This window comes from Leptodactylus fuscus, chromosome 1, assembly GCF_031893055.1.
Source record: "Leptodactylus fuscus isolate aLepFus1 chromosome 1, aLepFus1.hap2, whole genome shotgun sequence".
NCBI classification, from domain to species: Eukaryota; Metazoa; Chordata; class Amphibia; order Anura; family Leptodactylidae; genus Leptodactylus; species Leptodactylus fuscus.
In genome coordinates, this window is record NC_134265.1 from 6,249,155 (window position 1) to 6,276,878 (window position 27,724).

The 27,724-nt window shown below is 46.0% G+C and overlaps 1 protein-coding gene across 1 annotated transcript in view; it reads right to left on the reverse strand.

Moving 5' to 3' along the window:
• Window positions 1–27,724, reverse strand: part of LOC142193878 (uncharacterized) — an 87,777-nt gene that overhangs the window by 11,713 nt on the left and 48,340 nt on the right. Inside the window, exons 3-5 of the mRNA XM_075262927.1 lie at window positions 15,862–16,485; window positions 14,859–14,865; window positions 4,648–4,993 (exon numbers count right to left, since the gene is read on the reverse strand). Coding sequence (XP_075119028.1) covers window positions 4,648–4,993; window positions 14,859–14,865; window positions 15,862–16,485 — 977 coding nt within the window. The remainder of the gene's footprint in view (window positions 1–4,647; window positions 4,994–14,858; window positions 14,866–15,861; window positions 16,486–27,724) is intronic.

Below are 27,724 nucleotides of genomic sequence, written 5' to 3' on the forward strand. Positions count from 1 at the left end.
ACCCTGCTGTGTACCCAAATGGCAGTGTATGCCCACATGTATGACACTGGTGTACCCAGGATAATGTACTTAATGTCATACAGTATGTGGGTATGAACTGCTGTTTGAGCACAGAAGGGAAGGAGCACTATTTTGGCCAGACTTCAGTTGTGCTCCCCGAGGCTCAGAGGCTTTAGTGTGCCGCAGAAGAGGACCCGGGTACTCTACAATATGCACAAGCTAAGGGTTCACATCCTACTGCTACAGGAAACCTACTTTAAGACAGGCCACGTGCCCACAATAGTAAACTGATATTTCCCTCGCTGGTTCCACAGCTCCGACCCTGATGGTAAATCAAAGAGAGTTAGTGTTGGCTTATATAAAGACCTCCAAGCCATGGTCATGTCCCAGTGCTCTGATGCACGGGGTAGATATTTGTTTCAAAAAAAAATCCTGGCCATCAGAAATTATTCAAGATCCCTAATTTCAATCTCCCTAACCAGAGCTAAACTCAATCCTGTCATTCCTTTCTGCCTTAGCTGAATTTGCTGTAGGGTTGAAGGTCATGAAATTAACCATGAATTCAATGTTGGATTTCTTGTCAGGCAGGTTCTCCATCCCTTTGTCACGTTTACTGGCCCTGTAATTTAAGGTCGCTGACATGCGGCTTGTCAATGTTTGGTGGGTCCTTCATCCCCAGATGAGAGACTGCACCTACTTTTCACAAGTCCACAACACTCACAGTACATGCTACTACTTCCTTATCAAGGCGAGGTGAGCGGGACTGGACTCTTAACACCAACCTTCTCAAAGACGGGGCGTGCACAGGGGTGATTTCACAAGCCATTATGGACTTTCTTCACCATCACGAGCATGATGTGACCCCAATCCCGATACAATGGGAAGCACTAAATAGTGTCAGCGCAGGGATTTCATTCAAGAAGGAGCGAGGGCTGAAGCAGGAGAGGATTTTTGAGATCTCATGCCTTCTTACTCAGATACGAACACCTGAATCCTTCCATAAATGCAACAGGGATCACAAACACTGGTGGACCTAGTGGAAGCTAGATGTGTGGCAGTTCCCTAGAAAAATTTCTTCACCCACAGCCACTCACTGCGTTTGTTCCTACCATTAAAATGACCCTGAAGAGTGCCTGTCCCACCCTAATGTTCAATCTTTCTAAGATTTCAACTCAAATCTCTACAATTGTAGTGGCCTCCTCTCAGATTTACCTCCGTAAGAGATGCAAACAGGATCAAAGATTAGGTGGCTGCAATGACACTCCCTGGGTTTATGGACGAGAGTAGGACCACACTAAATAAGGAACTCTTGGTTGAGGACCTTTCCCGGGTGATCTGGGACTCCCATAGTAGAAAGAGCCTGGGCTTAGGTGATCTCCCCGTGAAGTTCTACTAAATTTTTACTCCCCAACTCGCGTCTTTTGTGATGAGGGTACCCCTTTAGTCCCCAAATGCACTCAAATACAATAAAAGTCATCTCCTTGATAAATAATGATGTGAAATTCTTTGCGATACTCATTGAGAACTATCTGGCCTCTCTTTAACTAGAGGTCATCCATACGGACCAAATTCAACTCTCAGACCAAGACTGGCAGAAAATTTTCGTTTTCTATCACAAAGTTCCCATGGCCTGCCACGTTCAGAAAAAGAACGGGTCAGACTGGGATGTCTAGGGCCCACCAGTGGGATTTTTTTCTAGGGACCCACCACTAGGACCCCTGCAGATCAGATAATATCACATGTGTGCTATAAAATAGATGGGGTGTGATGTAAATAAGGGGCCCACACAGTATAATATGCTCCACAGTGTCCCCCCATAAAGTACAATATGCTCCGCAGTCGTCCCCACACAGTATAATAAGCTCCATAGTGGCAGCCATTTTCTTGTGGCCCAGGCATGCGCAGTTGGCCCGAGGCCTAGAAAATTGAAAACACAGGATGGAAGAAGACTCACAGACTGGGCATTCCAGAAGAAGATGGAGACATTGGTAGAAAACCAGGTTTTTCTGGTATGCAAATGAGAAAACTCATTTGCATACCAGAAAAAACCTGGTTTTCTACCGAACAGTGGCGCGAAGAAATCTAAAGGTAGGAAAAGAATAGCCTTTCTTAAGGCTATTCCTAGGTGTTATAGAGAAAAAAAAAAAGATATCCAATGATAGGATCCCTTTAATCACCTTCCCTAGGCCTCTGATTATTATACTCTGAGGTTGAACCCTTTCCATTAACAATGTTTATAATGATCGGGGAACCAGGCTTTTCCCGATCATTTTGATAGTGCTGCAGGTCCCTGACCACCTGTGGTCATGGTCGCGGGGGAGGAGTCACCTGTTACCAGACTTTCATAGCCTATTAAAATAAGCAGTGGGGGTCCTGTTGGCCCACTAAGTAAATGGGTACACCGGTCCTCCAGTGAGCCAGTCTGACCCTGCCCAGAGGTTTGGACCAGCCGAGGGCTCTATCCTCCACATATGGTAGTTGTGACCCATGCTATAACAATTTTGTACTGCAATCTATAAAATTTACACAGAAGTCACCGTGGGGTCTCTATCATCATCTCCTCAGTTGACTCTTCTTACCCTAATCCCTGGCCCCTTGGCCAAGATCAAAAATAGGCTCCTCCGACATTTCCTGGCTGCAGCTAGAGCTGTTATTCCCGAACACTGGTAGTCCCAGTTGCCCCCGACAGTGAATGAGTGGAGTAAAGAGATTGACCACTTGTACAGTATGGAGCTGTTGACTGGTGAAGAACATTGTGTCATAAAATTTTGTCTCAAAGTAAGCCAAGTAAGAGGTGGTATAAATGTAGACTAGACAGGATATAGATAGGGCAGATTTATCATCTAGCATCAGTCACTGTGATAAATCTGGTGTAGTGTCAGACTGCCTGTCTGAGTTTACACTTACACAATTGGGCTTGGTTACATAAGGGGGTGGTCTGCTTATAGAATGGCAGCTGTCATAACGAATAAAGGGAGGAAAATCAGCGGAAATATAAGTCCTTACAAGGGGGTGAATTTCTTAAAGGAGCGATGGCCTGGAGAGGTGTCACTGTATATGGTAGTTTAGAGGGATATGGGAAAGATGTATAAACAGTATAGGCCGCAGAGATACCTCTTGTAACCCCAGGCCTTGCCAAGAATAAAGAACTGTAAGGATTTATGTGTGGATAAAGGGAAAGAGAAACTAAAGCCATCCAGGATTTACTGAAAAACTGCATCAAACTATGTCACAGGTGTGATTACAGTCTAAATGTTGGATTTTAGTCTTGTTCTAATTGTCATTAAAATGAGTTTTTAGGAAAAAAAAAAAAAATTGCTCCTGTACTGGGAGAGCTCTTGTAAGTTTTAAGATGTGAATTGGGGATAAACCATTGAAAACAAAACTGCATTTTCTGTGTAAGTTCTGAGATGAAAGTTGGAAATATTTTCCATTTGAATATGTTCAACAAGCTTTGATTTCTGAGTACCGTATTTTACGGACTATAAGGCGCACTGGACTATAAGGCGCATTGCCCATGAGCGCCTTATAGTCCGTCTCGGTTCATAAATAAGGCGCACCGGACTATAAGCCGCAGTCCGGTGCGCATTATATGTTATTGAAAGCGGCGGAAGGCAGACTTTGCCAGCGGCCGCTTAACCCCTCGCGTGCCAGCCGCTTCTATTGGAAGCGCTCGGCAGGCGAGGAGGGGCTCTATCAGCAAAATCATGCTGATAGAGCCCAACCGTAAAAGTTAGATTAAACTACCCCCCCCCCCCCCCCCCGTTTTAAAATAAAAGCCTGAAACAGAATGTGAATGTGAAACTTACCGAGCGGTGCAGGGTGGGCGGGCATTCAGGCCTCCTCTTCCTCCGATGTTCCGTCCTCCTCCTCCGCCGCTCGCTAACTGATAATGGCCTGGGCGCATGCGCAGTAGCCGTAGTAGAAGCATTATGATATTGCGCATGCGCCCAGGCCATTATCAGATCGCGAGCGCCGGAGGAAGTGGTCAGGACATCGGAGGAAGAGGAGGCCTGAATGCCCGCCCGCCCTGCACCGCTCGGTAAGTTTCACGTTCTGTTTCAGGCCGGCGTGACAGCAGGGCTGCCGGACACTTCCCATTCATTTCTATGGGAGCCGGCATGCCAGCGCTCCCCATAGAAATGAATGGACTGCTTTTTTCCATTCATTTCTATGGGGAGCGCTCGCATGCCGGATCCCATAGAAATGAATAGGAAGTGTCCGGCAGCCCTGCTGTAACGCCGGCGTGTACGGCTGTGATACACGCCGGCGTTCCGTAGTGTGAATGCCCCCTTACGGTGCCTTTTATGTATGTATGGAAGCGGCACGCAGACTTTGCCGCCGCTTCCATCCATATATAAGGCGCACCGGACAATAAGCCGCACTTACGATTTCTGAGGAAATCGTAGGTTTTTATGTGCGCCTTATAGTCCGGAAAATACGGTAAAACATTTTCTACATTCTGGTCATGAATATGGCTTCTCCCCTGTGTGAGTTATCTGATGTTCAACAAGCTTTGATTTCCGAGAAAAACATTTTCCACATTCTGGGCATAAATATGGCTTCTCTCCTGTGTGAATTCTTTGATGTTGAACAAGATGTGATTTCTGAGAAAAACATTTTTCACATTCTGGGCATGAATATGGCTTCTCCACTGTGTGAGTTTTGATGGTCAACAAGATTTGATTTGTGAGTAAAACATTTCCCACATTCTAAGCATGAAAATGGCTTCTCTCCTGTGTGAGTTCTCTGATGTTTCACAAAAGTTGATATCTGAGCAAAACATTTCCCACATTCTGGGCATGAATATGGCTCCTCTCCTGTGTGAATTCGCTGATGTTTAACAAGATTTGATTTCTTAGTAAAACATTTCCCACATTCTGGACATGAATATGGCTTCTCTCCTGTGTGAGATCTCTGATGTATAACACCTCTTTTGCTTCTTTTATTTTGCTTTATAGATGAATGATGAATTAGAAGAAAGATCTTTCTCCTGAGGGGCGGCGGATATATCTGAGGTCATGACATGTTCCTCATATAGATCTTGTGTGATACCATGATCCTCTGCTTTATAATCTGTAGATATCAGATGTCCCTCTGAGCTCCTGGTACAGTCATCTGACAAGAAGAAAACTGATGTTACTATTATTGTATAACATAACCATATAAGTATATTCCCCACTGAGCTGCCGCTGCCTGAGACGCTTCAGACTGTGTGAAGAAGTGAAGTCAGTGGCACAGGCAGCAAACGACGGCAGCGCGGCCTACTTCATTAGTATTCACTGTGCTGAGACGGAGGTCAGTGATAGTGACTAGTAATGAAGTGGGGCAGTAGACTCCACTAGAGATTAGCGAACACTGTTCAGATCAGCCGATCCGAACAGCACGCTCCCATAGAAATGAATGGAAGCACCTGGCACGCAGACTTTGCCGGCGGCTGGCCGCTTAACCCCCTGCGGCCGGCCGCTTCCATTCATTTCTATGGGAGCGTGCTGTGAGCGTGCTGTTCGGAACGGCTGTTCCGAACAGTGTTCGCTCATCCTTAAACGCCACCACTGCTCTAAGTCACTGTATTGGTGCTGGTGGTGGGTGAATGAAGCGGGCCCACCCAGTCACAGCTCTAAGGAAAGGAATGGTGGCACTTACATACAGATACATCACATAAGATTCATTTCTAGTGCAAGTTACCGGCCTCCTTTTTTCTTAGAGCGGTGACCGGACCTCTGATAGCACCAGTACTGTTCTGATGGCGGCCCTGCCTGTCCCTGGTAGATCACCTTACTCATATTACATAAAGGACATTCAACACAGTCTAATTACAATTTCTGCACCCAGAGTAGTTTATCTTATCCACAAAAATATATATATAAAATATATAGGGCACAATGTAGAGATAGTTACCCAAATAATACAGAAACATTGCTGAAATAAGGAGATACTACCAAAAGAATGTACGCACGTATCTAATCCTACGACATGTGGTACTGTGTGCAGACATGCTTATCTATTCCTCTGGTGGTCCCATAAGAGCACATAGTACCACATGCCGTAGGATTAGATATGTGCATCTGCACACAGTACCACATGCCGTAGGATTAGATAAGTGCATCTGCACACAGTACCACACCAACAAGGATTAGATACTTGCGTCTAAACACAGTACTACACGGGGAAGGATTAGATACAGCTTAACTCCAGGTATCCATAACAACTCATCACAGGTTTTTCACTGATATCCAAAATGAGATACACATAATCACATGACGCTTATGGACATACACACAAAGCACATACAAAATACACCATCGCAAAATTGGACAATTCTTATGGGGCCACTACACAAACTTAAAATGTAATATACCCATGTGAAGCTGGGTCCTCCTGCTAGTATATACGGCGTGTACAACTGTGTGCAGACACGCATATCTAATCCTCTGGAGTGTGGAACTGTGTGTAGACGCGCATATCTAATCCTACGGCATGTGGTACTGTGTGCAGAGGTGCATATCTTATGCTCTGGTGAGTGGAATTGTGTGCAGATGCGTGTATCCAATCCTTTGGCATGTGGTACTGTGTGCAGACGCATGTATTCAATCCCTCGACGTGTGGTACTGTGTGCAGACGTGTGTATCTAATCCTTCGGCATGTGGAAACATGTCCAGACGCACGTATCTAATCAGTGGCGTAACTAGGAATGGCGGGGCCCCGTGGCGAACTTTTGACATGGGGCCCCCCCTCCCCAAACCGATGCCGAAGACCTCGACTGACCCCCTCCTCCGCACTCTATTATGTCCCTTAGTAAGCCCTGCACACAGTATTATCCCCCATAGTGGCCCCTGCACACAGTATTATGCCCCATAGTGACCCCTGCACACAGTATTATCCCCAATAGTGTCCCCTGCACACAGTATTATCCCCAATTGTGTCCCCTGCACACACAGTATTAACCCCTATAGTGTCCAATGCACACAGTATTAACCCCTATAGTGTCCCCTGCACACACAGTATTAACCCCTATAGTGTCCCCTGCACACACAGTATTAACCCATATAGTGTCCAATGCACACACAGTATTAACCCCTATAGTGTCCAATGCACACAGTATTATCCCCCATAGTGTCCCCTACACACAGTATTAACCCCTATAGTGTCCCCTGCACACACAGTATTATCCCCAATAGTGTCCCCATATGTCCCACTGTGGACACCTATAAACATTTATTATACTCTGGGGTCTGAAAAGACCCCAGAGTATAATAATCGGAGACCCGGGGGATTAAAACCATTAAAAGAACAGAGACAGTTGCTTACCTGTTCCTGTCGGCCGCCGCTCTTGTCCAGCTTTAATGACGTCAGACGTCACATAACCGGGGAAGCTGGCCTGGGTCATGTGACGTCAGAGACGTCAGACACGAATGACGGAGGCCTGGCAGGATCGTGGAGAGGTAAGTAACACTGTTTGCTATGTTACCTTACCTCTCTGGTCCGCCGATCATTATACTCGGGGGTCTGCAAAGACCCCCGAGTATAATGATAGCCTCTGTGGGCCCCGCGGTGTCACTTGCCGATCCCGGCCCAGCCAGGATCGGCAAGTGAATAGGGCCCGTAACGGACTATTTAAAAAAAACAAAAAAAAAAAAAACGCAGCGGTAGCGGCTGTCACCGGGCCCCCTAATGGCCCGGGCCCTGTGGCAGCTGCTACCACGGTAGTTACGCCCCTGTATCTAATCCTTCAGTGTGTGGAACTGTGTGCAGAAGTGCATATTTAATCCTCTGGCATGTGATACTGTGTGCTGATCTGTGTATCTAATCCTCTGATGCGTGTATCTCAGTTTGGATATCACTGTTGTATTGTGCATGTGGAGTGACCGTGTGTATTGCAGTTGGAATATGAGTGAAAGACTTGCAGGTTTGTATTGGCTAGGGGGGGGGGGGGCATTGTGTTTGGAATGCTGTATCTCAGCACGTATCTAATCCTCCCCTGTGTGGAATTGTGTGAAGAGGTGCGTATCTAATCCTACGGCGTGTGGAACTGTGTGTAGACATGTGTATTTGATCCTACAGCATGTGGTACTGTGTGCAGACGTGTGTATCTAATCCTATGGCGTGTACAACTGTGTGAAGACGCGCATATCTAATCCTCTGGCGTGTGGAACTGTAAGCAGACGTGCGTATCTAATCCTACGGCATGTGGTACTGTGTGCAGACGTGCTTATCTAATCCTCTGGTGTGTGGAACTGTGTGCAGATGCATGTATCCAATCCTCTGGCATGTGGTATTGTGTGCAGACGCATGTATCCAATACCCCGGCGTATGGTACTGTGTGCAGACGCGCGTATCTAATCCTCCGGCGTGTGAAAATATGTGCAGATGCACGTATCTAATACTACGGCATGTGGTACTGTGTGCAGACGTACGTTTCTAATCCTCTGGCGTATGGAACTGTGTGCAGATGTGCATATCTAATCCTCTGGCATGTGGTACTGTGTGCAGATGCGCGTATATAATCCTCCCCCGTGTGGTACTGTGTGTAGATGCACGTATCTAATCCTCTGGCGGTGGTACTATGTGAAGACATGCGTATCTAATCCTCCAGCGTGTTGAACTGTGTGCAGATTTGCGTATCTAATCCTCCTCGTGTGGTATTGTGTGAAGAGGTGGGTATCTAATCCTCCCCGTGTGGTACTATGTGCAGACACACGTATCTAATCCTTTAGCGTGTGGAACTGTGTGCAGATTTGCGTATCTAATCCTCTCCTGTGTGGTATTGTGTGAAGAGGTGCGTATCTAATTCTTCTCCGTGTGGTACTTTGTGGAGACACACGTATCTAATCCTTTAGCGTGTGGAACTGTGTGCAGACGCGCATATCTAACCCTCAGTCGTGCGGTACTGTGTGCAAATGCACGTATCTAATCCTCCCCTGTGTGGTACTGTGTGCTGAGACGCGTATCTAATTCTCTGGCATGTGGTATTGTGTGCAGAGGCATGTATCTAATCCTCCCCTGTGTGGTATTGTGTGAAGAGGCGCGTATCTAATCCTACGGCGTGTGGAACTGTGTGTAGACGTGCGTATCTAATCCTACAGCATGTGATACTGTGTTCAGATGCGTGTATCTAATCCTAGGTCAAATGCTAATAGAAAGGTAATAGGTAGGTGTATCCAAAAATTATAGGAAACTACTAAAGGATGATACACTTAAAAAATAACTTTTATTAGTTGTACATTAAAAAGTGTCAATTCGTGTATTAAAATATTAGACAAAAATAGGGAAACTATCTCCCAGTCAATGACCAGTGTTTTGCACTGGTGTATTTATGATAGAACCAGTGTCAATACCAAGCTACACTAATAATGTTTCCGTCTGTTATTGTTGCAGACTGGATAAACACTCATTAGTGAGACAGGCCACTATTATGTATTAGCCAGTGTTTAGATGCCCATACATAACAAAAGAAACTAATGTGCCTGTAGCAACAACAGACACTTAAGGTCACTAGATAACCAGGCTTAGTTAGAGGCACCTGCTTATTTTACCAGATAAAGGGAATACAGGGAGGAGGAGACTCATTCAATATCCTTATGTTTTAGTCTCAGGAACTTGACGGAACAGCATACAGAGGATTAGGGCTAGTGTTTGCCAATCCCCTGTCACTTTTTGTTAGTATTGTTCCCCTGTGTTTGCACATATCCACCCCCCTCCACTGTAGCACACTCCCCCTTCAAACAACGTGACCGAGGCCTGTCAGTTAATCCTAGATAGAGTGACTGGCTAAGAAACTCATAATAAGCTCCACTACACAGCTATTGCTTATCACTATCTATCTAAGCAGCAATGGTAACGTTAGGTATGGTTCTAATTACTGCCTGACGCGTTTCTGCTATTTTCTTCTTCAGAGGCAGACTAGGTCTTAGGATTCCCCAGAACTAAAGTCCATAGCGTAATTTTTAGACCCTAAATTCATTCTGGCCCCCAGTCATAGTTTTCGGCTGGCCCTCAGTCAGCCAGGTACGTCCTTCTCCACAGCAGCGCCTATCGCGCTGTGCTGTGTGAGCGGGGAGGAATGCCCTCTCCCCTCCTGATAATACTCGTCTATGGACGAGTACTGTGAGCAGAGGGAGGGGGGGCTTTCCTCCCCACTCACACTGTACAGCGCGATAGGCGCTGCTGTGGAGAAGGACGTACCTGACTGACTGTCAGGAACGCCCTTCTGATTGTGAAGAGCAACGGTACCGGCACTGCTAGCTCTTTACACGGGACACAGATCGGGAAAGTCGGCTTTCCAGCAGTATATAGAACTGCCTGTGCTTCGGACCATGAAAGGTCCTCTTTGCCTATGTATTGAGCTCATTGGCATCCGTAGCGGGAAAATAAGTGTAGGGCGCAGAGGGATCGGAGAGGACAGGGCTGGGGTCGGCCAGGTACTCCCACAACATGCACCTATACTTGTCCTTCATGGCGACACTAGGCCCCTCAGTGGTGGTAATTTGGCCAGGGGTGCCATTAACGTGTCCCAGACCTTGGATTAAGTCTTGGTAGAGTTTTGCATGAGTGGCCTTGCTGCCTCTGGACATGCCTTTGCCTTTAGCCACTGTAGCCGTTTTTGCTGCCTAGCTTGCCTCCATGTCTACACTGCTTTCCCCGCTAGACATCACCCCTGTCCATGTTGGGTCGGTGGACTTGTCGTCCACCAACTCCTCTTCCAATTGCTCACTGTCCCCTTACTGCAAACCGCATATAACCACAGCTTGCCCTGATGGCAACTGTGTCTCATCATCATCACTGAGGTCCAGAAACGTCAGTTGCGGGTCCACAACCACAAAATTGGAAGGAAATGGCGAATGCTCCAGTATTTGTAACACCTGTTCCTGGTGCTCGGGCCTGGTCTGCGTTGTACCCTGCACCCTGCATAACACAGCTGCCATATCCGGAATTGTGATGAGCGCATGCTAATGTTTCGTGTCCAGTGGAAAGGATGGGATAGGATTTCACATAAGTCTGCCACCCATGGCCACTCATGGTGCAGAAACTGAGGGAGCTGACTTTGATGAACCCTTGGGTTTTGGAGATGGAACTCCATCAAAGGTCTCTGCAGCTCACACACCCTGCTCAAAATATGGTATCTAGGGTTTCAGCGTGTGGGGACGTCTGCTTCAGGCAGATGGAGGCGTTGCTGGAGTGTTTTGAGGCTAGCAGCAGCTCCCGTAGACTTGCAAAAGTGGGCGCACAAGCGCCGCACTTTCACCAGTAGCTCGTGTACATTTGGGTATGTTTTCAAAAAACATTGCACCACTAAGTTAGACGTGGGCCAGGCATGGAACGTGTTGGAGGCTGGCAAGCTCCAGAGCTGCTACCAGGTTCCTGCCGTTATCACACATGACAAGCATGCCTGGCCCCAGGTGGGTGCAGCAGGGAAAAACAGTGTGCTGTCTGTCCCCCAAGCTGATGATCTTCATCGCGGCCTGCTGACGTCTCCCCACGCCAGTAGCTGGGGTCGATTCAACGGCGGAGGAGGAGGAGGGTGGTGTTTCAGCACTCCTGCCAGGAATATTAGGCGGGGAGACAAGGCAGGCCGTTCTCGCCTCAACTACATTCAGCCAGTGTGCCGTGCACTTGTCCACGCGTCGGTGGTCAACTGGAACTTTGTGCAAAGCGCAGAACTTAGGGCCCGCCTGATGTTACGGGACATGTGCTGGTGCAAGGCTCAACTAACCCCAAGGGCCAAAAACACTGCTGGTGCATGACTCAACTCACCCAAAGGGCCAAAAACTAAAGCTCTGCTGGTTAAAGGCTCAACTCACCCAAAGGGCCTAACATTCTGCTGGTGCAATGCTCATCTCAATTAAAGGTGCAACGTTTAGATGGCTTCTTTCCAAACTGAGGGTGATTCCTTTCGTTAAGATGTGATGGCTGTTTCCAGCCCTGATTATCCTGGTTGATCGTGTTCAGTAATGAGGCAGCTCAGCATGAGGATCTTGTATGTTAGGTTGTCCATGCCCACAAATATGCATGAAGACTCGATCACAGTAAATGTCCTTATTTTTCTCCAATTCAATCTCTGAATGAACTGCTCTGACAGATGGCCTAGGCACTGCTGCAATGGCAATCACTGGGGTCTCCTGTTCTGGTTCCAAAGAATCTTGTGTCTTACTTGAAGAAGAGACAAACACTAGCTTATTTTGTAGAGTAAAATTACATAGATAGAAATTTTGCTATTCCATTGACTTCAATGATTTTTTTTTTACACGTGTAAAAAATACGCGTGTAAAATGTCATTGAAGTCAATGGGATAGCAAAATTTCTATCTATGTAATTTTACTCTACAAAATAAGCTAGTGTTTACTCAGGTGCATTCACACTGAGTAAACGCGCGTGTATTTTTGCAAAATACACATGTAAAAATAAGACTCCCATTGACTTCAATTACATTTTACAGGTGTATTTTTACAGGCGTATTTTTACACGTGTAAAAAAATATCATTGAAGTCAATGGGATAGCAAAATTTACAAGTGAAAGGGTGCATTCACACTGCGTTTACGCCAGCTGATTCTGAACGTAAAACACGTTCAGAATTGGTGGCGTATAAAGCATTTGCCATTCAATTCTATGGGAGCCGGCATACGAGCGCTCCCCATAGAAATGAATGGGCTGCGTTTTTCTATTCATTTCTATGGGGAGCGCGCGTATTCCGGCTCCCATAGAAATGAATGGGAAGTGTTCGGCAGCCTGCCGAAGCGCTGGCGTGTACGGCTGTGATACACGCCCGGCGTTACTCAGTGTGAATGCCCCCTAATTTTACTCTACAAAATAAGCTAGCGTTTACTCAGTGTGAACTTACCCTTAGTCTGACTGCTGGTTGCTTGTGCTGCAGCATGTGGAGTTGGGTCTGTCAGCCTTGTGATGAACTCCTCATTCTGGATCCCATTACTTTCAACAGTCTCTAAAGTCTTTTGACACTTTGAATTTTGTTCAGTTCCAAAGGACTCTGTGTTTAGATTTGGCTCAGTCGCAGCTCCAGGACAGGCCTTGGAAGGCAAGGTTTCCTTTAGTGGCTCCATCTCAGCAGGATGATGATGATGATGGTGAAGCTTGGTTACATCTGGTGTTGGAAGGGAAAGTGGTTTCTGATCTACATGTAAAGTACTGGAGCATGTCTTTTGGACTATTAACACCTGATCAGAACCCTGTAGAGGTAATGTAGAGTCCCATATTAGAGGACCATTACCGCTAGTAGTGGTTGCAGCCAATTCTCCACCTTTGCGGCCCTCTAAATAAAAGTTACCCCCAGGAGTTGAGGCCAAAATGTTATCAATTTCACAATCCAAATCAAGGTCAATGTTTGGGTCCTCAGTCCAATCCACTGCATCATTCCAACACAATGAGAGTGATGGTTCTGGAACCACCGTTTTAGGGGCTAAGAATTTTAAAGGGGCTAACACTCTGCTGGTGCAAGGCCCAACTCACCCAAAGGGCGTAAAACTTTGCAGGTATTGGCTGAAGTTACCTGAAGGGCCTCAATCTCTGCTGGGAGCTCAGCTTAAGGGCCTCTAAGTTAATTTGGAAGGGCTCACGTTAAGGGCCATAAAAGTGAATTTTGGAAGGTCTTACCACATCACACACATCCACAATGACAGTTCAGGGGGGGATCTGATGGATTTCCCATTGCCTATTCCATCTGTGGTTGTCATGGCCAACATGATTTAAAGGGGTGCTTGTTAATGTTTGTTGAGCTTAAATTTGGGTTTGTGTCCATCCATTTGGGGAAGAAAGAAGGTTTCCAGGTATTTTCTCACTTTGATAGAGGTTTTTTTGAGTGTGGAAAGTGTGTAGTTGTTAGGCTGTGATAGTGGGGTAATAGAGGGACTTTGGTGTGTTAGATGCCCCCAGACATGCTTCCCATGCTGTCCCAGTTGCATTGCAGAGGTGTTGGCATCATTTGCTGAGGTGTCATAGTGGACTTGGTGACCCTCCTGAGTCGAATGGTGGGATCCCCTGAAACGAAGCATTTTCTCCCATAGACTATAATGGGGTTCCATATTCGTTCGAATAGTCCAATATTGAGATGCTATTCGGAACGAATAACGAACATCGAATATTTTACTGTTCGCTCATCTCTACTTATTATAGAACACTGGAGGGAGGGGGGAAGGGCTGCACTATGTTGTTAATTGGGTGTAAATGTTTTATATATTTGTGTAAGGGGCAGAAATTTAAATTTTTGATAAAAAACAAATAGTTCAAAAACTAGTTGTAATAGTTTATACTACATAATATGTATTGCATATATAAAATCAATAAAAATGTTGAAATTAAAAAATAAGTTGCTGTTCACATCAATGTTACGATAAATTAGTAAAATGACAAAATAAAAATTTTAAGTGGAAAGAAAAAGAGATTTACTGTAGCTCTGAGAAAATATCAATTTCAGTGTGACACGGAAAATTTTACTTTAGCTCGCATAGCCAACAGTTTAACATATTTCCTACGAGCGAAGCCGCGGGTATTCTACTAGTATTTAATATTTTAGCTATTTTGTTTTTGGTGATTTCTGTCTTTTGACATAGTAGTTTGTTCTGTTGTCTGAAAATTACCTTAACCCCTTAATCACCAGGCCATTTCTTGGTTTCACATTTTCGTTTTTCCCTCCTCTCATTTAAACAGCCATAACGTTTTTATGTTTCAGTTCACATGACGGCTTATTGTTTGCGGGACAAATCATACTTTGTATTGGCACCATTCAATATGCTGTGCAATGTACTGGGAAGCTGGAAAAAAATTCAGAATGAGGTGCAATTACCGATTTTCATATGGGTTTAATTTTTACAGCGTTCACTGTTTGGTACAAATGACACCTTACCTGTGTTCTACATGTCAGTACAAACACGGTGATACCAAATTTATAGAGTATTTGAAATGTTTTGATACATGAAAAAACAAAAAATGAAAAACTTTGTGTCGTCATGTTCTGACACCTGTAACTTTTTCATATTTCCATGTATGGAGCTGGGTGCGGTGTCTTTTTATGCGGGACAAGATGACGTTTCTAATGATACCATTTGGTGAAAGATCTGATGGTTTGATCACTTTTTATTCAATTTTTTATAGGAGGCAAAGTGTTGAAAAAAATGCTATTTGGCTATTTTTATTTTTTTTGCCGCTACGCCGTTCACAGTATGGAAGAAATGTTTTAATATTTTAATAGTTCGGGCATTTTGGAGCGCGGGGAGACCTAATATGTTTATATTTAATGTTCTTTGTTTACTTTTATAGCTGATCTAGGAAGAGGGGGGTGATTTGAACTTTTATATTTTTTTAATTTTTTTAATACTTTTAAAAACTTTTTTTCTTCTTTTAAATTTATGATCAGACCCCTTAGGTACCTTGAAACCTAGGGGGTCTGATCGCTCATACAATACTACAGTATGGCAGTGAATAGCAAAATGCCATCACTTCTATTAGACGCTGCATCTGGCATCGTCTAATAGAACTAATGCAGGGACAAGCCTGGAAACCTTCAATAGGCTTCCGGCTGTCATTGGAACCGATCACCGCCCTCCGATGACGTTCAGGTGGTCGAAGATTGGCGGAAAATGGCAGCGCCCGTGGCGCCTGCACCCTTTACACGCTGCGGTTTGCATATTTTTCCCATGATGATCGTACAGGCTCTGCTTCTGAACCCGCTCAACCACCATCACGTATGTGGAGATGAAGCAACTACCCACATTCGCCCGCGCACATGTACATAAGAATCCATGAAGGAGTTAAAGAAGAAACATAATTTAACCTAAAAAAAAAACCCTGTGAATATAAGTTCCTTCTTACAATGTAGACGGGTCAAAGACTTCAGGTTGAACATCCACCTGCAATTTGCTTCTCCCCTGTGTGAGTTCTTTGATGCCTAACAAGTGCTGATTTCTGAGTAAAACATTTCCAACATTCTGGACATGAATATGGTTTCTCTCCTGTGTGAGTTCTCTGATGTTCAACAAGGTTTGATTTCCAAGTAAAACATCTCCCACATTCTGAGCAAGAATATGGCTTTTCTCCTGTGTGAATTCTTTGATGATCAACAAGGTCTGATTTCAAAATAAAACATTTCCCACATTCTGAGCAAGTGTAAGGCTTCTCCCCTGTGTGAGTTGTTTGATGCCTAACAAGGCCTGTTTTCCAAGTAAAACATTTCTCACATTGTGAGCAAGTGTAAGGCTTCTCCCCTGTGTGAATTCTTTGATGAATAACAAGGTTTGATTTCCGAGCAAAATATTTCCCACATTCTGGGCATGAATATGGCTTCTCTCCTGTGTGAGTTTCTTGATGTATAACAAGATTTGATTTATGAGCAAAACATTTCCAACATTCGGGGCAAAAATATGGCTTCTCCTTTGTGTGAGTTCTTTGATGTGTAACAAGATGTGATTTAGAGATAAAGCATTTCCCACATTCTGGGCATGAATATGGCTTCTCTCCTGTGTGAGTTCTCTGATGTTCAACACCCCTTCTGAAGCTTTCATTTTGCTTAACAGACTGTGATGAATTAGAAGAAAGATCTTTCTCCTGAAGGGCTGAGGGTAGATTTGGGGTAATGACATGTTCTTCATATGGATCTTGTGTGATACCATGATCCTCTGCTTTATAATCTGTAGATATCAGATGTCCCTCTGAGCTCCTGGTACAGTCATCTGACAAGAAGAAAACTGATATTACTATATTGAATAACATAACCTTATAAGTATATTCCCCACTGAGCTGCCACTGCCTGAGACGCTTCAGACCGTGTGAAGAAGTGAAGTCAGTGGCACAGGCAGCAAACGACGGCAGCGCGGCCTACTTCATTAGTATTCACTGTGCTGAGACGGAGGTCAGTGATCGTGAATAGTAATGAAGCCGGGCAGGAGATGCCACCACTGCTCTAGGTCACTGTAGAATAATATGTGGAATAATACTGTAGGATGCCATAAATCTTACTGTATTACACCCCATACACACAATAGAATCCAAACCACATCTGCTGGATTTCTCAGCCTGAACTCACCGCGGATCTGCTGTCCCATACAGTATGTAGTAGGGTCTGTGGAGTCACAAGGAAGCAGGGACTCCTAGCGTCATAGATCACTAAGATACGGGGAGTCCTGGTGTGTGGACAGAGTTCAGGCTGGGAAATGTGACTGATGTACAGACCAGATTTTCTAGTCCGGATTCCATAGTGTGATTGGGGTCTAAGGTGAGGTTTACACAGTGACATTTGTAGAAGCTGCTTCAGGAATTCAGAAGAAGAATTTTTCCACTTTACCAAATCAGCCCCTGAATCTCCATCAGATTCCTTACTGGCCAGGCCGGATTTTCCACCTCCCATTTATTTCCATAGAGCTCTGAGGTGGAATCTCCCTGAAGATCGAGCAGGAGGATTATTTTTCCGGCCCCTGAAATAATCTGCTATATAATTCTGGTAAATTCTTTCCCTTCACGAGGACTGACAGCCGGGGAGGAAGAAATTTGCCTCGTTCACATCGATGTCCAATCCATATTCCTGCTGTCCGTTCTATTCTATACTACATTTATTACCCCCTATAGCGGTATCACATTTATATTCAGGTATTATTAGTATTTTACCTGAATCGGGGAACAACAAATAGTCTAAACAATGTCTGAATAGAATCAGTGACCCTTCTGTGCTTTATATAGTGGTGACTCCTCACCTGGGCGGGTCCCTGTAGGAATGTCCTCCTCACACTCCTCATCACCACTCACATAGGGCTCTTCCTTTATTCTCATAGATATAGCATTAATGTCACTCACATCTTTATCCGGATGGAAAATCTGCGAAACAAATAATGTAAAAGTCACCGGACAAATGGGGAAGTCACAGAGAATGTTCTAGATCATTAATCCGCATGAAGATGAAAGATGTCCTGACAGTAGCTGCAGGTGTGTGAGAAGCCGGATAAACATATTAGATGGCGGCTCAATGACACCGCCCATGTATATAACCATATAATACTGCTGGATACAACAAGACTGACCACAAGGACTTCACAGCCCGTCTACACATCATAGGGAATATCTCCATCTACCTGATCATTATCCTGTGGAAGAAGAGGACTGGGACATCTCTCCGGTGTTGTCCTCTTACTGGATCTACCTGTAGGAAACACAGACAGGGACTGAATTCATTCTGTACATACAAATAATGGAAGTCCATGTGTATATAGTCATGTCTATTACCTGCTGATGTGAGGGGCTGCTGGTCCTCCATCATCACCTCCTTGTACAGATCCTTGTGTCCTTCTAAATACTCCCACTCCTCCATGGAGAAATAGACAGCGACATCCTGACACCTTATAGGAACCTGACAACACAATGATACAGTCATCACCCCGACCCCTCCAGTTACTGTATAATGTCCCAGCATTCCCAGCACTGTCACCTCTCCAGTCAGCAGCTCCAGCATCTTGTGGGTGAGTTCTAGGATCTTCTGTCCATTGATCTCCTCCTGTATCAGGGGGTGAGGTGGAGGCCCCGGGAATGGGCTCAGGATTCCTCCATATCCATCATACACAGGAGCCTGACAGCGCCCACTAGAGGTCTTCTTCACTACTGTGTAATCCTGGTTATGGGGAGACACATTAATAAATCTCACTACATACATGTCCAGAGTCCATCACCTCTCCAGTCATATCATCTGTTATTACTATAGATAAGAATGATGTCATGATGACATCATCAGAATCTCTCACCTCTCCAGTAAGCTGGTAGATGATCTCTAGGGTGAGATTTAATAGACTTTCCGCCATCTTGTTCCTGTCTCTTTCCATCCTTGATGGATCAATCAGGAATATTCTCTTCTATAGAAGATACTGAGAGGATTCTATATTGTAGGAACCTGAATGGAGAGAAGATGAGACAATGTAATCACTACACGGAATCCCATGGAATAAATAGAAGAGTTGAGTCCCATTATTATCACCACCTCCTACTTCTGATGTCGGCAGCGTGTAGCTCAGGAAGGAAGTGACTTGTTGTGGGCCGGCTTGGTGGGTATATAAGGTGTGTGATAGGCTGAACAGAATCTCATTTATGTTTTTCTTATGTTGATTGTGAGCCCCATATAGGGATCACAATGGACTTTTTTTTTTTCCTATCAGTGTGTCTTATAAACATATAAACTCCTTGCAGATGTTGTTACTGGCGGGATTCGAACCCAGGACTCAAGCGCTGCAAGGCTGCAGTGCTAACTACTGAGCCACCGTTTTGCCCCCAGAATCTCATTGTTGTCTCGGATAAAGGGGACGACTTATCAGAGTTGCACAAGGGATGATTATTGGCTGTCGGACCAAGGGTGACTATTTCTCCAACAGCGCAGGTTGTGAACTGTTCATGCGCTGCTTTGGTGAAAGTGTATTGTGAGCGGAGAAATGGCGCCATTGGGAATAACCAACATGGAAACTGTGGAGAATCACGTGCCCCTGATATGAAAGTTGAACCTCAGCTATGAAGGTGTGTGAGGGAAGATCGACACTCTACAGTGGAGCAGCTCAGCATGAAAATGAGTCTGGGCTACCAGATGTGTCTAAAACAACAGTTCAGTGAGCCCTGATGTGTATGGAGGTTCGATTATCCCTACTCTAGCAAACAAATGGCTTCACTTTACACGGCCATATTGGAATTGGACCACCAATGATTGGCTAAGGGTTGCCTTCTCCTAGGAGATGGACATCTCCATGTCAGGCAAGAAACATCAGAGAACAAACACTCTGAAACCAGTGCTGGAAGAAGACAAGCTGGTGGTGTTATAGTTATAGTTATAGCGTTATAGTCTGGGGAACTTTTTCACACCATTCTCTGGGCCCGCTCGTCTATGTAGAAGGCAATCTGAACAGATTTGGGTATGAATCCATCCTTGCAGATCACATCCACCCGTACATGTCATTTGTCTTCTCTCGGGCAAATCGAATCTTCCTGCAAAATAATGACTAGAAATGTCCGACAGTGGTTGGAGGAGAATTTGTGTAAAGCAGAATATATGCAGCTCTAACCACTGTGGAATGACCTGTATATGGATTCCATAGATATGTTAAACGAGCAAATGGGCTGCACAGAGAAACCCCCGGACTGTCTCACGGGGTGGACAATAGTAAAAAAAAAAAAAATTACTCCAGCATGCCCAATTATGAATAAAATTTTACTTTTACTTCAGCTAATCTGTTTTTTGTACGTGCCTGGATCCATGTCTGTACTATGGTTTTAAATTTTTGAAGTAAAAGTTAAATTTTATTCATAATTGGGCATGCTGGAGTAATTTTTAGTTTTTTGACTGTTGGAGTAGAATGACCAAGACTTCCAAGTACTTCCCTGACTCCCTTATTCCCTAGACTTGAACCCAGTTGAGCATCTGTGGGGCCACCTTTTTCGTTGTGTTTGTTCTATGGCTCCTCCCCATGTCCCCTCCAGTAAATGTGGGGTGCACTGCAGTCAGCATGGCTCCAGATACCTGAGACAACCTACCAGTCACTCCCAGTCCATCTATCTGCTGTCCGGGCTGCACACGGCAAACTCAGCCAGTTGCGGCCACAAATCCAGTTTGGCTGCCCAAAAATCCAGCGAATGTTCCAGGATGGGTGGCAGGGTGCACTACCTGCTGGTTCAAGTTCTGCTCTGTGTCTAGCTGCTGATGCGGGTGAAGAAAGCTGCTCATCAGCGACTCTAGGCTCAGACTGCTGCTGATGGAGCCGATACTGCTCCTGCCACCCCCACCCCCTCTCACAGCTGCCATGCCAGTGTAAGCTGTGCGCTCAGGGCTCCCCTGGTAGGACATATGAGAGGATGGATGGTGGTGCAGATAGGCAGTGACCAACTTACTACTTAGCATGTCTCTATAGTAGTTCAGTTTGTCCTCCCTCTAAGCGAGTGTAAAAACAGCCCCCATTTTTCCCCGGTAGTGAGGGTCTAACATTGCGGAGATCCAGTAGTCCTCCCAATTGTGGTCGGCTACATCGTGATCCAATAATGTCTGTAGGTCACTGATGTCCTCCTCAATGGTCTCTAAGCCAGGAACCTGACCACTCACAACACCAGCTCTCACACCACTCTCCTCATCACTAGTAGCGGTGGAAGCAGCAGATGTCTCCTCCAGATCTGGTCCGGGCTCTAGATGATGACTGTCCAGTAGTAGCTCATCCTCACTGTATAGTGGATCTGAGCCCATAGCACGGGGGCAATTTCAGACAAAATGGGGCCCTGGGCAAAATAAAAAGTGGGGCCCCAAATTCTGAAATATTGTACCAACAACAATGTCACATTCTGTTAATTCAGTGTGCAGCAGTAGCTAAAGCTGGTACTTACAGGGGTGTTCCTATGTCTTTTAAGGGATTGTATGTAAAAAAAAAATTTGCCAAGTTAAACTTGTGAGCCTTATATTTAAAGACCCGATGCACAAACAACAAGGCACATGCCCGATCCCACACTAAAAAATACTGATATACCTACAGAGTTATCAAATAGGACCGCTATACCAGGACTAAACACTGTCACATCACACACTGACCGCTATACCAGGACTAAACACTGTCACATCACCCGCTGACCACTATACCAGGACTAAACACTGTCACATCACACACTGACCGCTATACCAGGACTAAATACTGTCACATCACCCGCTGACGACTATACCAGGACTAAATACTGTCACATCACCCACTGACCGCTATACCAGGACTAAACACTGTCACATCACCCGCTGACCGCTATACCAGGACTAAACACTGTCACATCACCCGCTGACCGCTATACCAGGACTAAATACTGTCACATCACCCGCTGACCGCTATACCAGGACTAAACACTGTCACATCACCCACTGACCTCTATACCAGGACTAAACACTGTCGCATCACCCGCTGGCCGCTATACCAGGACTAAACACTGTCACATCACCCGCTGACCGCTATACCAGGACTAAACACTGTCACATCACCCGCTGACCGCTATACCAGGACTAAATACTGTCACATCACCCACTGACCGCTATACCAGGACTAAACACTGTCACATCACCCGCTGACCACTATACCAGGACTAAATACTATCACATCACCCGCTGACCGCTATACCAGGACCAAATACTGTCACATTACCCGCTAACCGCTATACCAGGACCAAATACTGTCACATCACCCGCTGACCGCTATACCAGGACTAAACACTGTCACATCACCCGCTGACCGCTATACCAGGACTAAACACTGTCACATCACCCACTGACCGCTATACCAGGACTAAATACTGTCACATCACCCGCTGACCGCTATACCAGGACTAAATACTGTCACATCACCCGCTGACCGCTATACCAGGACTAAACACTGTCACATCACCCGCTGACCGCTATACCAGGACTAAACACTGTCACATCACCCGCTGACCGCTATACCAGGACTAAACAACTGTCACATCACCCGCTGACCGCTATACCAGGACTAAACACTGTCACATCACCCGCTGACCGCTATACCAGGACTAAATATTGTCACATCACCCGCTGACCGCTATACCAGGACTAAACACTGTCACATCACCCGCTGACCGCTATACCAGGACTAAACACTGTCACATCACCCGCTGACCGCTATACCAGGACTAAACAACTGTCACATCACCCGCTGACCGCTATACCAGGACTAAACACTGTCACATCACCCGCTGACCGCTATACCAGGACTAAATATTGTCACATCACCCGCTGACCGCTATACCAGGACTAAATACAGTCACATCACCCGCTGACCGCTATACCAGGACTAAATACTGTCAAATCACCCGCTGACCGCTATACCAGGACTAAACACTGTCACATCACCCACTGACCGCTATACCAGGACTAAACACTGTCACATCACCCACTGACCGCTATACCAGGACTAAATACTGTCACATCACCCGCTGATCGCTATACCAGGACTAAATACTGTCACATCACCCGCTGACCACTATACCAGGACTAAACACTGTCACATCACCCGCTGACCGCTATACCAGGACTAAATACTGTCACATCACCCGCTGACCACTATACCAGGACTAAACACTGTCACATCACCCGCTGACCGCTATACCAGGACTAAATACTGTCACATCACCCGCTGACCACTATACCAAGACGACATACTGTCATGTCAGCCACTTACTGCCAGATTCCCCTCTGACCTCATAGCCACTAAACACTTCACTATCAGTTTCCTCCATTCCCCATATGAAGAATACAACTACCCCCCTTTTATTTGCAGATGCCCCCTCATAATACCAGCCAGCCATTAACCTCTTCCTGCCCTGCACTGTAATAGGACGCTGCAGTAAGCAGGTTGTTCCTAGGAGCCATGTACTATTCACTGGTGAGCGCTGCGCATTACAATGACATAAAATCATGTCTGCAAAATAACGCGGCGTATACAATCCAGGCTCCCATTGAAATCAATAAGGAAAATGTTTGTTCTCGTATCGTGTTAGCCAGTGGGTTGGAAATATAAAGAAAACAAAAAAGCTTGATATCAACTACTGAAGACTATCTTTTTAATGGCTAACTCTATAATGATGACAGATTACAACGTTTCGGAACGTCTCGGCTCCTTTCTCAAGTAAATTTAAACCATTTCTGAAGGATGCATATTTATATACAGTACACAAAGGACACATAGGGATAGAATTCCGGGGGGGGGGGGGGGGGGGGGGGGGTAGGGGGTTGTTAGTAATTGGTAGAGACAATGTAAACACTTACAGGTCATTATCAGTTCACAGGTTTCTGTAAAGTGACATAAAACCATGTGACAAATTTCCATTCTTCGTTCTCTAATTGTATGGCAATGTGAGTTCATCTGCATTCTAAGCTGCTGTCCAGTCTCTCCAACATACAGATTATCAGTGGAACATTTGGTGCACATTATTAAATACACTACATGTGGGTGTGCTGCAGGTGAACGTACCTGGGACTTTATATTCCCTGTTAGAGTTTGGTATCTCTATCCTGTCCATGGTCAGTACGTGAGGACAGGTTTTGCAATGTTTCTGTCCACATGGAAATGTTCCTGTGTTAGTTGGAGGTGACAGTGAGCTGCTGACAACCATATTCCTGAGTTTTGGTGGCTGTCTGTAGCACAGGAGAGGGGGGGGGGGGGGTCTGGAAATATGGATTTTAGACGGTGGTCTTTTTGTAGTAGTGGATGTAGTATACGTGTGATTCCTCTCAGCGTCTCACATCGCCATACAATTAAAGAACGAAGAATGGACCTTCCTGTATCAAAACATTTCTGCAATGAGGATCATAATATGACCGATCACATGAAAGTTTTGGTTTTGGGAGGGAATTTCAAATCAAAGAGAGAACGACGCATTCATGAGTGTAAATTTATGACCCTGCTTCAAACACTGGAGAGGGGGTTAAATTTGTCACATGGTTTTATGTCCCTTTACAGAAACCTGTGAACTGATAAGGACCTGTAAGTGTTTACATTGTCTCTACCAATTACTAAACCCCCCCCCCCCTGGAATTCTATCCCTATGTGTCCTTTGTGCACAGTATATAAATATGCATCCTACAGAAATGGTTTAAATTTACTTGAGAAAGGAGCCGAGACGTTCTGAAACGATGTAATCTGTCATCATTATGAGTTAGCCATTAAAAAGGTATCAACTACTGAAGACTATCAAGCTTTTTTGTTTTCTTTATATTTCCATTGGAATCAATGGGAGCTTTAACGGCACGCACAGTATCACACGCCATATACGTGCCACATCACACAGCACGTTACTCCGTGTGAATGGACCCTAAGAGGACATGAGGCTGCTGCAGTATAAGGGGACGTGAGGCTGCGGCAGTATAAGAGGACGTGAGGCTGCCGCAGTATAAGAGGACGTGAGGCTGCCGCAGTATAAGAGGACGTGAGGCTGCCGCAGTATAAGAGGACGTGAGGCTGCCGCAGTATAAGAGGACGTGAGGCTGCCGCAGTATAAGAGGACATGAGGCTGCCGCAGTATAAGAGGACATGAGGCTGCCGCAGTACAAGAGGACATGAGGCTGCCGCAGTATAAGAGGACGTGAGGCTGCCGCAGTATAAGAGGACGTGAGGCTGCCGCGGTATAAGAGGACATGAGGCTGCCGCAGTATAAGAGGACATGAGGCTGCCGCAGTACAAGAGGACATGAGGCTGCGGCAGTATAAGAGGACATGAGGCTGCGGCAGTATAAGAGGACGTGAGGCTGCCGCAGTATAAGAGGACGTGAGGCTGCCGCAGTATAAGAGGACGTGAGGCTGCCGCAGTATAAGAGGACGTGAGGCTGCCGCAGTATAAGAGGACGTGAGGCTGCCGCAGTATAAGAGGACGTGAGGCTGCCGCAGTATAAGAGGACGTGAGGCTGCCGCAGTATAAGAGGACGTGAGGCTGCCGCAGTATAAGAGGACGTGAGGCTGCCGCAGTATGAGGACGTGAGGCTGCCGCAGTATAAGAGGACTTGAGGCTGCCGCAGTATAAGAGGACATGAGGCTGCCGCAGTATAAGAGGACATGAGGCTGCCGCAGTATAAGAGGACATGAGGCTGCCGCAGTATAAGAGGACATGAGGCTGCCGCAGTATAAGAGGACATGAGGCTGCCGCAGTATAAGAGGACATGAGGCTGCCGCAGTATAAGCGGACATGAGGCTGCCGCAGTATAAGAGGACATGAGGCTGCCGCAGTATAAGAGGACATGAGGCTGCCGCAGTATAAGAGGACGTGAGGCTGCCGCAGTATAAGAGGACATGAGGCTGCCGCAGTATAAGCGGACATGAGGCCGAAAGTTGAGAAAGTCTAAGTGAAGTCAGATAGTTGGAAGCCGTCTGTTTAGTTAGGAAAGGTGTTGAGATTAGTGCCGTAACATATTGCTGGACACAGGCTGTCGAGTCCGAGAAAGGAGCCAGGACAGGTGTCCACAGGACCCTTAAGGTCCCGTAAGTCTGCTAGAGGCTTAAGAGATAAGGCATGGTAGCCCTACAGTTGTAGGTTGGGGACCTAACGGCAAGATCCTCTAGCCAAAGGGGGGGGGGCGATCTTGTATACGTAAATGTAAGCCTAACACCGGTGGGCAGCTGCACTGGTGTTGTATCTCTAATTAGTGATCATGTTACGGCGTTTCAAATGTAAACATACTTTGCCCAGTGGGGCACAGACGGCAGTAGAGTTGGTCAAGACTAGAGAGGGAAAGAAGCATGCTTACGGTCCGTGTTTAAGTCAAAAGAGCCTGTCCATGAAGGACATGAATACCCCCATGATTTAATTGTGAAGAGAGAAGGCAAACAGCATGTTAAAAAAATGAAAAGATTAATGGAAGTGTTTATGTATAATCTGCTTTTATTGAGATTTTTACAAAAGAACAGAATAAAGCACAAGAAAAAAAAAAAAAAAACACCAAAAGAAAACAAGGGTCAACAGACCAGGCGCGCAGGCCCCAAGCAGTAAGAATTGGCAAGGGGGGAACCCCCCAGCCCAATAATGTAAAGGACCACAAGGGCCACGGAAACACAAAAGTAAAAGAAGGGGTACAACAGAAACAGACCTGAACCAGGCCATAACCAAGAAAACAAAAAGAAAGGGGGGGGGAAGGGGAGGATACAGCAACAGCCGCTACGAGGAGACAACTAACGTATGACGAGACAAGACCACAAACGGGAGGAAAAGGGCAGACACATAGGGAAGGGGGGGCAGTCAATAAGAAGTAAGGGGAGGGAAATGAAAGAACAACCAGAAGCTAGTCAAGAAAGAAAGACGAGAAAGCAGAAGATTCCTGAAAGATCACCCAGGGCCGATCAAACCAGGAAGAGTCAGGGGAGCTTCCATTCTCCGTATGAGGAGAAATTCCTGTAGGAACTCAAGCATTGAGGGCGGCGTAGAGCTCTGCCAATGTCGTGGGATGACAGCCCTGGCGGCCATGAGGAAATGACCCAATAGGGTTTTTTCAATCCGAGAAAGCTTACCAGGTATGACGGACAGCAAGGCCAGTTGGGGAGTAGGAGCGACAGAACGATCATATACCTTAGCATAAAGCGAGAAGACTGCATCCCAAAAGGACCGGAGGACGTCGCAATCCCACCAAATATGAAGCATGGTGCCCCTCTCGGCACCACAGCGCCAACACCTGTCAGAAACAGCAGGGAAGATCCTGTGGAGAAGGTCGGGAAACCTATACCAACGTGTCAAAATTTTAAAGTTCCTCTCCTGCGCACTACAAGGTAAAGCCAATCTATGGGACAACATGAAAGATTTACTCCAATCGGCAGGCAGCAGACTTGAAGGGAGATCAGAATTCCAAGACTTGACAAAAGAGGGAAGCCCTGGAGTGGCGTCACAAACGAGAAGATCATAGAGGGCAGAGAGGACACGCGGGAAGGAAGCTGAACCCGCAGCGTAGGATTCCAGCGCGGTCAGGGGCAAGGAGAGCAAGGGAGGAAGAGAAAACTTCCTCAGAGTGGACGACAACTGACCGTATTCCAACCAGGAGAGACGAATATCGGGATGGGAGAGGCAGAACTGAGCAAAGGGGGAGAGTAAGGAATTGCCAGCAACCTGACGAAGGCGAACATCTTCCTCTCTGCCCCAATAGAGAAAGCGAGCTACGGACTGACCCGGAGGAAACATGGGGTTGCCGAACAAAGGAGTCAGAGGTCCCGGAACCCTAGCCAGCCTCCCAGTAGAGCACACT